Source organism: Prinia subflava, chromosome 13 (assembly GCF_021018805.1).
Source record: "Prinia subflava isolate CZ2003 ecotype Zambia chromosome 13, Cam_Psub_1.2, whole genome shotgun sequence".
Taxonomy (NCBI): domain Eukaryota; kingdom Metazoa; phylum Chordata; class Aves; order Passeriformes; family Cisticolidae; genus Prinia; species Prinia subflava.
The window spans coordinates 532200-544916 of NC_086259.1; the positions used below are offsets into that span (position 1 = coordinate 532200).

Genomic DNA, 12717 nt, shown 5'->3' on the forward strand with positions numbered 1-12717 from the left:
GGTGGCTCAGATCTTCAGGAATGCTGCAACTCCTATGGCCCACAGCCTTCTCAGGTGTGCCGGGACCCGCTCGGAGCCGCCGGGCTGGGTTTCACCAAGCTCAGGCCAAGGACTGGAGGCTCCCGCGAGCGCTGAAGTCCAACGCAAGGCAATGTCCTGCTGCGTCCCAGAACGCGCTGCTCGTCCGAGGTGCCGCCGGCCATCCGCAGTGGGGAGAATTCCAGCATTTCAGGGCTGGCCTGGGCTGAGATTAGCAAGCCTAACTTAAAAAAACACTACCACAATTGCATGTTCACTGGGAAGAGGGAAAACCAAATGAAAAAGGACAAAACCAGCAGGGAAAGAAAATTTATTTCCAAGCATCTACGAGAGTGCTACAAACAATAGAGACTAAAACTCAAAGCATTTGAAACTATCAAAAAATGTAGTTGACAATGACCTTCTTAAAAATGAAACATAAAAATGTAGAAAATGTAATTATTAATTCTAAAACTTGCTCAAGAGTGAAATAAATCCAGATAGCATCAATGAGGATGGAGTCCTACAAATTACTTTTTTTTTACTTTATTTCAATTTGTTAATCTGTAAAGTGATACTCATTTATTTACTTTTTTTAAAATGTTTATTTAAATTTATAATGGAGAAATGTGCAAATCTAGCAAAATATTCTTTGGATTATAAACAGAGAAAAATCAACAACCAAAGAAACTTGAACCAAGTTAATAATGAACTACAGAATTATATAAAATGCATACAGATAAAATAAAGTGAAATATTACAATGAACATTGTAGAGCAAATCTGCTGATTTAGCAAGGTCTGCCTTGTAAAACATAAGGATATAATGGGACAACTGAATATGTTATGGATATAGAGCTGAAATATCAGTCATCATTTTAAGGAGTTAAATTTCAATCTAACTACATATATGGGGGGTCTTCAGAAAAGCAACACACCAACAAATCAGATTTTCTTTCAGATCCAGCAGTTTGGTACCTGACTGCAAATGAAGGACAGGGTCTGTAAAATGAATGTAGGAAAATGTAGATAATTTCTATTTATTGCCTCTTCCCATATTGCAGCTGCTGATCTCTGACCCTAAACAGCCAACTATATTAAATTCAGCAAAGGTACAGCTGTACACAGATGCAGAAAATGTTGATGTGCAGAATTATATCCCAATCCCTTGCTCCTTCTAAATTAATATTAAAAAAAAAAAAAAAAAAAAAAAAAAAAAAAAAAAAAGGTTACAGATCCCTTTTAGATTAAAAACATGCATTACAAAGAACAACTCTGAAAGCACTCTGTATTTCTGTTGTCACCAATTAAAATATCTCCCTATCCGCAGATGATGCTATTCTACTGGAAATTTAAAAAAAAGAAAAAAAAAGAAAGAAAGAAGAAAAGGAATTAAGTGCTGGAATCTTAATTACTACTCAAGTAAGGTAATTGTCAGGTAGAACAGTCCTTAGGGAAGTCACAGCTAAACTGGGTCAGATTTCAGTCTCTAGAACCCTCAGAAGCTCAGCACAGACCCGGAAACTCACACGGCTGGAGTAGAGTGTAAGTACAGAGTACTCCCATCCACTCACAAAATCACTCCTGAAACCTTCGGAATCTCTAAGATATAAGATAAATGCATATTACATGGGAAATATTAAAAAGTATTACACTTCATTCAATCCAGGAAACACAGTAGGACTATATGATGATTCTTACTGTGTTCTGGGAGCAGCCACAAGCTGTAGATAGAGAGGGTACAAAATGTTCACCAGACGTTACATTTGTCTTAATCTAAAAAACATTTGTAAAATGTACTTGATTTTTAAATAATCACTTAACAAGGCAACAAACCAACTACAAACACATAATAAATAAGGCTATTAAAAGGTCACAATTGTAGTAAATTAGTCAGAACTATAAATGGGACATTAGAAACACTATGTTTTTCCTTATATGCTTAATAACCAGAACAAGAATTAAAAAAGAATCAGTTTATTTCAAAGTCTGCTTCTTATATTGAAGCACATATTAAAGCAACAGTACAATGTTCATAAAATATAAGTGTGATGCTGTAACATTTCTTACATGTCAGAATACTGATATTTGTATGTATACTAAAATAAGAATTTTAAAATTGTACAAATAGATACATTAAAAATGACATAGAAATAGGGCGCCTCCCACCTCAACAAGACAGAGTTTTTATATCTGGCACGTATTAGTTCAAGATGAAAGAATAAGCAAAAAGATTTACAAGAATCAGCAGTAACAAGTTTGATGCTCAAGAGACATAATAATTGTACATTGTACTGTACATACATCATATGGGTTTAAGCTGGCTGAATATTATATATTTCAAGTTTAAAAATGCACTACCATATAGAGTGTCCATAGTTTAAGGCGAAATTACAGCTCAGAACTGTTATCTTTTCTAATTTGTGGAAGCTTCTTTGACATAAAAGATTTAGATGTTCATAACACATAAGAGATTTCCCTTATTTGTAGATTCGCTTTTAGCATTTTCCTTCATTTAAATATTTTGCATTTCTCAAGTGGGTTTTTTCCTTTAGTGAAGCTGGCAGCCAACTTCCAGATTGGCCTTTTGTAGGAAGAGGTACTTCACAGTATTTACCACTTTCACGTCCTTTTTTATCAAAGGAATCCTCTCTGTCAAACTTAAATGTTTAAATGAGATTTTTCTTGATTTTTAAAAAAATACCTGCTTACATTTCCTCTGGATTCTTCAGAACTTCGGACACAGTTCTTAAGGCCAAATCTTAAACTTTATTGTTAAGAATCATCATCGAAAGTGTCTTTGGAGCCATACAAGTCTGCAAGTTTCTTAAATCGAGGTCCCCAATTTTGTAGATAGTCATAGTCCAAGTCAGAATCTGTTGTCGCTGACTCCAAGGAGCTGAGGGACCCTGCCACGGAGCCCCTGCCCTCATAGCCATAGATCTGGATGGAGTCATAGGGAGGGGCAGTGGGGTCGTTGTCAGCCTCCTGTATCCTGGTGTTGATGAAATCGTCCACGTCCACGCTGTTAGGCGCGGGCCGCAGCCCCGGCCTGGGCAGGTACTGGTACTCGGGCTTGATGTCCTTGCGGGGGATGAAGCCGTTGATGCCGTCGGGGTTCTGCAGCGTGGCGATGTCGAACGCCTCTGTGTCCTCCTCGCCGCCGCCCTCGTCATCGTACGTGATGATGTTTTCCCGCACATCCTCCTCCTCAAACACGATCAGGGGCTCTTTCTTCTGTCTCTTCAGGGTTACGAACAGCACCACAATGACTGAGGAAAACAAAACATGAGTTAGACTGCACTGTTGAACACCAGCTCCTTTGTAAGTAATTATTGCATCCCCCAGCCCTCAGCTTTTCTGCTGGATTGTTGCAAACTTCTGCATTTGTAGTGCTACTTGCTAGGTAAAAGCAGTGATGTTTGTACACAAAACTGAACACACTGATCTGAGGCTTTCTATCTGGGCTGCATGCCACTGCTCTTACTAATTGCTCATTACTGCAACACTAATTCAAGGGAAGTGTTTGTGGGGCCCACAGTGCTGCAGAACACTGTTACACTGCGTTTGAGCTGCCCAAGCACATTAATATCTGCAACAAAACAAAGATGAATCTTTATCCTCTCCCATATGCCCAAAGCTTAACTCTAATTCCAAGTGCCATTTCCATTAAAATGGATTTTTTTAAGCAAAAACTCCAAAGATGTATTTGTTTTTGCATTCTCACTTCAAATTCCCATAAAATAAAGTATATAAGAAAAGAAACACTATAAAATACTACAGGAAAATCAGAAAATATTGTATTGTATAATTTTTTTCAAATCATCAGGAAACACTTTGCAGCATTTTCTTAAGAACAGGTCTTTGAAGCCACGCATCTGTCTTCAACACAAGATGGGTTTGAGGGAAGTAGCTGGCAGGGGCCATTAAGCCTGGCTGACCTCAATAAGGAACTTGTCATCCAGGGAAGATCACAAAACTTAGAACTGTATGTCATGACCTTTAAGCAGTGTCTCTGATTAACTGGCATTAGACCACAGGAGGACATTCTCCAGGTACATCTACACAAATTCACTGGTGTTTGCTATTGAGGATGTCACAGAAGCCCAGAATGGTTTAGGGTAGCAGAGACCATAAAGCTCACCTCATTCCACCCCCGCCATGGCAGGGACACCTTCCACTGTCCCAGGCTGCTCCCAGCCCCAGGGTCCAGCCTGGCCTTGGGCACTGCCAGGGATTCAGGGGCAGCCACAGCTGCTCTGGGCACCCTGTGCCAGGGCCTGCCCACCCTGCCAGGGAACAATTCCTGATTCCCAAGATCCCATCTAACCCTGCCCTCTGGCACTGGGAGCCATTCCTTATGTCCTGTCCCTCCAGCCCTTGGCAATTGTCTCTCTCCATCTTTCCTGCAGTTCCTCCAGGCTCTGCAAGGCCACAATGAGGTCACCCTGAAGCCTCTCGCAGCCAGGCAGATTAGTACTCCCTATAAAAATAAAAGCTAAAAAATAAGATTAATTTCTTCATCTTGGAGCTGAGGGCAGGATTCCTTTTTTAACTTAAGCCCAGACAAGCAGCAAGGAAAGAGCAATTTTACCAAGCAGGATGACGATGCAGGCCAGGATGGCAATGAGGGCGCCGGTGCTGAGCCCCGCGTTGAGGACGTAGGCCTCGGCACTGCAGGACAGCAGGGAGCCGCCGCTGTCGCAGCCGCACACGCGGATGGTCAGCGTGTTGGTGCTGCTCAGCGCGGGCACGCCGCCGTCACTGATCACGATGGGCAGGAGGTACAAATCCTGCTTCTGACGACTGAACCCTTCCCGTCTGACCAGCACACTCGCTGTGTTATCTGGGTGAAGAAGAGAGAGAATCATTGTTAATTCTTCCACCAAGTTGTCCTCTTAGCCACTATTGGAAAGGGAATTATCTTGCTGCAATGGATCTCGATTTTCAGGGACTTTAGCATTATTTCTACAATAAACCAGTAGAAAGCGTCACCTTTCTAACGACCCAGAAGCAATTACAGGATTGTATTTAATTCATAGAGCACCACACTCAGTTTTAATTCTTTCATTAACTCAAGCAACACTAATAAACTCTGTCTGATAGTACCTTTTATACCTGTAACTTTCTGAGAAAGTCACAATATTTTTTCAATATCCAAATGGCTGGATCTTCTTATTGCTGTCTGAGTTAGTTTTAGTGTCTGTCCAGAATTAAAGCTTTCAATGGAGGGGTAAACCCCATATCTCCCTTGTGTGTTCTTGAAGTCACATCTAAAAGCATGGTAGACAGAGATCTATTCCCAAATGGGCTCCGGTAATAGGAGTCCCACCAAAACAAAACCCAATATTTGCTCTGTATGAGCAAATTCAAGCCTTGTTGTTTCAGTAAGAAATGCTGAAGATAACAGTGTTTTATCAGAATCTGGTTTTCACCCAAACTTCCAAAGCCAGCATTCAGAGAGCTTGATCATATATGCACAGTATGTCTGGGCAAATTTTGAATTATGTGGATGTAAGTAAGAGTTAGATCACAGAATCAAAAATACTCTGAGTTGGAAGGGACCCACAGGGATCCATGAGTCCAACTCCTGGCAGTATTTCTGTAAGTCTATTCTCATTGTCCTCATGAGAGGTGACCTGCCATGGTGCAGGGGACAGAAAATGAGCACAGGACATTTTGGATGGTCCTGCACACTTCCTCTGGCTAAAGCCTTAGAAAGGGGACAGTGTGAGATGTCACTGTCCCCTCACTGAGGCAGCCTGTGCTTCCCCCTCACAGGGGAACACCAGCAAGGCTCCCTTGTTGTGCCTCTCCTCTCTCTCTCTCAGCTCAGCCTGAACCAAAGTTTATAACAGTTGTAAATATCCCAAAGTAAATAAAGTGAAACAATCATATCCATGGTTTTCAGACCTTCAAAAGCCAGTTTATATTGAAGATTTATTCCACACAACCTTTCCTGGCTTGCCTTGTTCTTCATTTTTCACTATATAAAAGAAAAAGGGGGAAAAAACCCACTATTCTTTTATCTGCGGAGGGAGGGTCATTCACCTCCAAAGGTACCCACTCTACTTCTGCCTCAGCTTCTGTAGATTAATCGTTTTCCTGTTGAAGAGTCAGCATAAATTCCAGAATTTAATGCAAACCATAAAACCTCTCCTAATGATCTAATCACTGCGATTTCCAGGGAAGTCTGTGAATAACATATACCCAAAGAGAAGTGTTCTTGCCTTGCATTAACCACCCTTGCAGGCAGTGCCCCTGATGTAGAGCAAGGTCTGAAACTGCCCCCACATTTGGTCAATCTATGGGATGAGAAGGATGTTTGCACTGCTTGACTCTCCCAGTAACTTCACCAGCAAGGATGAATATTTTAGGTAGGAGCTGTTTATTACACACCAAATGAGTCCATCCCCGTATCTACCCCTGTCCTGTCAGCCCACACACGAGTGGTCACCTGGGCATGACACAACTGTTGCTTTTTGGTGTCGAGTCACAAAAACAACTGCATAGAAAACAACTTCTTAACTTCTCCTTTGCACAATGTCACATTTGCTAAGGACAGAGATGTTGATAAAGATCTGATTGTTTATCACTTTTAGCTCTTGGAGGTGCCCTTTATCTCTCCCAGAGTCCTTCTAATCTCCTGAATGTTTACATGCACCATCTAAACTTTGAGGCACAATTTTTTACAGGACCATGATGTCTGTGTGACAGAAACCTTATTTTAGGACTTTAAATTAATGGGCTCATCGCAATTTGGTACAAATAGGAACATAACATCTAATATCTATTAACCTATCAGCTAACTTGAACTCATATATTGATCCAGAATTAAACTATTCCACAGAGTCCTCTAAAATGCATTTAATAGTTAATTTTCTCAATGGGAGAACCAAGATCTGTTTCATTAAATGAAAAATCACAACAGGGCAGATTATTCTTGTGGCAAAAAAAAATGAACATTAACAGGGGACTGAGCTACAGCTGCCTTGAGGCTGCAAATGCACTGTGTAAGGAATGACAATACCATATATTAGTATATTTAGTCTTTGGCTATGTATTTTTTTGTCACAGATTTTATTTTTCTTTCCTTTTTTCAGCTGAGATGGTATTCCTAATTAGAAATAAGAAAAGGATAGCAAATTATTCAGCTGTTACACAGACTGGCTTGGTCCACCCACTGCAGTCACTTGCACTAAACAAAGCTGATTTTGATCCAATGGCTGATTTATCTGTTTCAATAAGAAGTGATTTTTAGTTTAACATATTTTTTTAAAATGAAAAATTCAATCACTATGCCTGGCTAAAGTTTAAAAAGGACTACAATACATCAAGCCTAAAAGGTCATTTTTTTAATCTTTTCCTTTTACTGTTTATGTTCACTTCTCACATTTAGAAGAAACATAATATCCATAAGAGGAAAAAAAACCCCTTTCTTACCTAGATAAAAGATAACATATAATCCTAGCTAATATTCTCATCCTTGCTTTTTTATTATTTTCAAGGCCCAGGAGTAGAACTATAATCCTGGTAAAATGGCATTTTTTAAGCCAACTGAAGTTAAATGTCAATACAAGCTTAAAACTATTACTTAACACATATGGGAACTACTTGACTGTCAGTCCTAATGAACACAATGAGGGTTAACACAAAAAGGAAAGGAACAGTAATCTCAAGGCCATTCCCAAAATTTCACATTTTTCCAGCTAGTATTGCCTTGGCAATCCAGTATCCAAAGGTGTTGCAAATGAAGAAATTTGTGGTCTCCATGAAATCTTTACAATCAGAAGCTAAAATTGCATTATTTCTCGATGATCCTTATACTGATCTCCCTAACCTTTGATTTTTGTTGTTTTCTCTGGTAATTTTATTGATTATTTCCAATATTTCCTGTGTGCATAGGCAAATGTAGCTTAGTTGTGGGGGCCTTCTTAACATAGATTGTGTAAGGAGAATTTTAGATTACAGAAGCTGACTGCAGTGTGAACTTTATCACCTGTATCAGGTGTGACTGCTGATTCAGCCGGGAAATGGAACAGTTTCAGGGGTCCAGCTCTCTAAAATCCTTGCCTTACCAGGAATGACAATTGCTGTGGATAATCCATGGCAAAATCCTGTGACTTGATAGCTTGTGTGTTTCAAAATTTTCTCGTTGAAAAAGTGTAAAGCACGTGTTTGAATTTAAAAAGCAGACTTTACTCACTGATTTTTGTGGGCTCACAAGTTTAATTTCAGCCTCTGTAAAGCTCTATATCGTGAATTTGGGACTGCAGCCCTTCCAGCAATGCCAGGCTGAGGGACCCCAAGGAAAGGGCATCTCAGCACAGGACCCAGCAGGGTTAAAAGCAGGAAATATATTTACTCAAAATCTGCCTCTCTGCTGTGAAGTGCCACCAGCCTCTGCTGCTCGTTTGAAGACCTGACTTCAGTGGGAGCAGAATTGAGCAGAGCCCGGGCAGACAGTGCTGTTTGTTTATGAGCTATAATATAAAGAAACAGTGCAAAAGTAATTCTGTGTTTTATCCCAGCGTGGGCTAAACCATTATCTCATGTTTTCTATGGGAGATGGACTCAGCTGAAGACTTGGTAACACAGTGGGCTATTAGTAGGATGTAGAATGTCATTATGCTTTTTTGGATTACTGCAATATGTGATTACTTTTAGGGGCTGATAAAAAGAAACTCTATTAAATGATAATTATGGGACTGTATTCACTTTAAAGTTCTGTAATAGGCCAAAACACTGGAGTTTTCATTAACTGTTCTCCACAGTTAATAAAGCCATTTTTCTCTGAAAGTAGCAATTCCCTCTGAAAGCTGTGGTATGGCTTATAGAATACTCAGATTTACAATTCAAAAAAAAAAAAAACAACTTTCAATGACCATGGACATTATTTGACTTGCAAATGGTAACACACTCTTCCTAAGAATTTTTTTTTAATATAGGAGTACACAGAATTTTAACTTTTTTTACTTTCCAGTATAACTTACTTAAAAAACCCCACAAGAAACGCATAAATTAACAACATCATTGCACTGAGGATTGAACAAAATGGGGGAAAGAAAGGATGGAAATGGATGAATTTCCTCAGATTATTCATTTGCCAGGCAGAAAATTATATGGGAAGATTCAATCCCTTAATACCGTCTTCTTGAAATAACCTTTTGCAGTACTATCAGGTAGAAATATTACATAACACTGACATCATCATTTAAACTACAACACATTTTTATCTGGGTTAATTTTGACTGTAACGTATTTGCTCAATATGGAAATGAAGGATGAATGGGATTGGCTGGAGTCAGGAACCATAATATTACTCAGAGTATCTCCACTCTGACCTACGCTTCCTCTGCTAGATTATAAAATCTAATCTATTTTCAGTTTGATGTGGTGACCATAAAGTGTATTTTATAGTGAAACTTGGCCTCTGGGTCTCAAGCAAAGAATACATGCTTATTTACTCCTCTCTAAAAATACACCCATGAATTTTTCAAAGCTTGTGTTTTACTACTTTAAAGAGAATAAATATATGCCCTGCACTGGCTCCTTTATGAATTGCTTATGTATGTACAAGTGTCAAGCACTAGGCAACAGCATTACTTTGATCAGTCAGGAATAACAGAGATTTTGTTTGGGAACTCTGATGATAATTACCCTCACTTCAGATGTGGAGAGAGATATAAAGTGTGCCTCACTTTATATCTCTCTCCCTCACAAGTTTTTACTGAAATCATGAAATCTGGATTGTGTTGCCTTTTGTAGTTCTGGTACTGTTGGATTCATTATTTAAGCCAGTTCAACTGAGTTTTATTTTTCAGAAAGCAGTCAAGTTTCCTTCAAACATTAAAGCTTGCTAATCAAAACCAATTCTTTAGAAGTTGAAATAGTTTTTGCCCTGTGAAGGGAAATAAAAAATGAAGAATCAGAATATAATGAAATAAATTGAGTAAATATGTATAATGGCCAAACCTGTCCTTTTTTCAGTTTACCCACCTCCTCTGGCTCCCTCAGCCTCTGGCAAGTTCAGGTCACTGATGTTATTATGTTTTGATCAATTGAGTTTTGACAGTCACTCAGGCCTGAGGTTTTTTCTTACAAATTTCTTACATTGCACCATCAATCTGAATGCAAAGCTTCTACTTTATTTCATGAATACCAAATTGGCAAAGAGATCAAGATATCCAGATCCTGAGACAGCCAACACAGGTATATTCCACAGCACAAATCCCTGTTTCATTTCCTGCACCAGGCAGTGATTTGATTCCATTGGGAATCTAGCCCATGTCTCTTGTGATCCATAATTTACAAAAGCTGGCAGGCACAGTGATGAACAAATACAAGCAGCCTATAATTTATGCTGCCTCAGCTAATTTTAGGTTTCTCTAAATCAAGAAGATCTGCCAATTTCATTTACTGAGTGGTTTTATCCTCTTCCTGGGAGATAAAATGGCAGTAGATTCTTCTTGTCGGGTATTATCATGTAATTAAAAATATGCATTCAAGAAAATTCAAGTGAGTTAACAAACATCCCACTTTCCCAAGAACATCCTTGCATTTCAGCTGTATGCTTCTGCCTTCCTCCCCTAAATCTTGCAGAAAGACACTCTGACAAAGTTAATGACAATGCTATTGCATGACATTACATTAGCCATTAGTTCTACTTTGTCATTTCTTTGGATTCTGGTAGAGTGGGAATCTTCACACAAACCTCTGTTGTCTCTGAGTGTAAAATTTGGATTATGAATAATTTCAGGTGGTAAACTGAAGATAAATCTTGGTCCATTGGCTGAGTCATCCTTGTCATCAGCACTAATTGTAATAAATTGCTGTAAAAGAAAAGCACTCTGTAAGCAAACAGCTCCTTCTCTGGGTACATCACATACAGGCAGCATTCTGAGACAGCCCTTGAATAAGAATTGTAAAATAGCAGAACCCCCCTCAAATACAAATATATGCAATTACAAACACAGAGCCTACTCCAAACTACAACAGGCATTAGAGCTGTAAAAGCACACACCTTCAGAGGGAGGTGGTGAGAACAAGGAAAGAGGTATGCACAGGAGGGATGGGCACAGGAGGGGTGTGCACAGGAGGGGTGGGTACAGGAAGGGTGTGCACAGGAGGGGTGTGCACAGGAGGGGTGGGTACAGGAAGGGTGGGCACAGGAGGGGTGGGCACAGGAGGGGTGTGCACAGGAGGGGTGGGCACAGGAGGGGTGGGCACAGGAGGGGTGGGCACAGGAGGGGTGTGCACAGGAGGGGTGGGCACAGGAGGGGTGGGTACAGGAAGGGATGGGCACGGGAGGGGTGGGCACGGGAGGCGTGAGCACAGGAGGGGTGGGCAGGCCATACCTGGTTGCTTCGGGCATTCTCACACACGAAGGCTTCGTAGGCCGCTGCAAACTTGGGAGCGTTGTCATTGACGTCAACAACCTTGATTGCAATGGGAACTTTGGCTTCCTGGTGCTGTTTGTCTGTGGGAGAGGCAACACTCATATGAGACAGAAGCAGGAATAGCCCTCAAAACAAACAAATTCTCAGGTGCATCCAAGGAAAGATCAAATATGCTGAGGTACTTATGCTGAGATTTCTTGCAGTTTATCAAATGGAGACAATTGGAGGATTACAGGATTTGTACCACTGTTTATAAAACACCTCAGTGAAATACTCACGGACTTCAACTGCAAAGACAGAGATATTATGCCAAGCCATTTCTTCCCTATCCAAAGCCTTTATTGTCTTGATATTGCCATCTTCTGCATTAATAACAAAATATCTTTCAAGGTCGGTGTGTCGATCAATTGAATATCTAAAGAAGATTGAAAGTCAGTAATTAGAGAAAAGAAGGACTAAGGAGTTTTATGCACACAGATTTGTTCTATATAATTATTATTTCTAAATAACTATAATTAGTACACCTATTGTTGCCCTCAATATCATTGTCAAAAAGATGATATGTGTTGTTTTAAAAGGAAAATCACCTGGTTGGTTTCTACATTTAGAAAAACAGTACATCAGAATGTTTGTAATAAGTGAAAATTGCTGGTCTTTGAAGTCTCTATATCAAAGCCCTAATATACTCTTTATTTTCTTCTCTTATAAAACATGATAAAAAATATCTAGTGAGATATTTTTTCTCTTCTGTTTCATATTAATCATGGTGATCTTTTAAGTATTCCAATCTTTGGTTTACTCCAAATATTAATTGATCATACCAATTTATGAAATATCATCCACTCTCTGCACATTTTACAGCTTTAAACACCTCTGACTTTTATAACTTCATGCTGAATTTTTTTTAAATGTTAAGTATATCCACAAAAGAGGTCTTCATAACTTAAGTTACACTGAGAACATGACAAATAAAATTCAAGTAATAGAAGGCTATTACAAGAATTTTTCACTATGAGGGTGGTGAGGCCCTGTCACAGAGAAGCTGTGGCTGCCCCTGGCAATGTCCAAAGCCAGGTTGGTTGGGACTTGGAGCAGCCTGGGATAATGGAAGGTGTCCCTGCCCATGGCAGGGGGTGGGAATGGATGAACCTTAGGGTCCTTCCAGCCCAAACCATTGCATGATTATGTGATTCCAAGAAGATCCAACACAACTGCAGAAAGTAGGGGTATGTATGGGCTTGTCTTCAACAATTAACAGTTACCCAGCCCAATCCCTAATCTACATCTTAGACTTCGATATT

The 12717-nt window shown here is 39.7% G+C and overlaps 1 protein-coding gene across 2 annotated transcripts in view; it reads right to left on the bottom strand.

The window, feature by feature from the left end:
• Positions 1 to 333: 333 nt before the first annotated feature.
• CDH11 (cadherin 11) overlaps positions 334 to 12717 on the bottom strand; it is an 82469-nt gene continuing 70085 nt past the window's right edge. For both annotated transcript variants that reach the window (XM_063410557.1, XM_063410558.1), the window contains 5 exons: positions 11695 to 11831; positions 11375 to 11496; positions 10732 to 10849; positions 4612 to 4863; positions 334 to 3289 (listed from right to left, as the gene is read on the bottom strand). In XM_063410557.1, the coding sequence (XP_063266627.1) occupies positions 2793 to 3289; positions 4612 to 4863; positions 10732 to 10849; positions 11375 to 11496; positions 11695 to 11831 (1126 nt within the window). In that variant the 3' untranslated portion in view covers positions 334 to 2792. The remainder of the gene's footprint in view (positions 3290 to 4611; positions 4864 to 10731; positions 10850 to 11374; positions 11497 to 11694; positions 11832 to 12717) is intronic.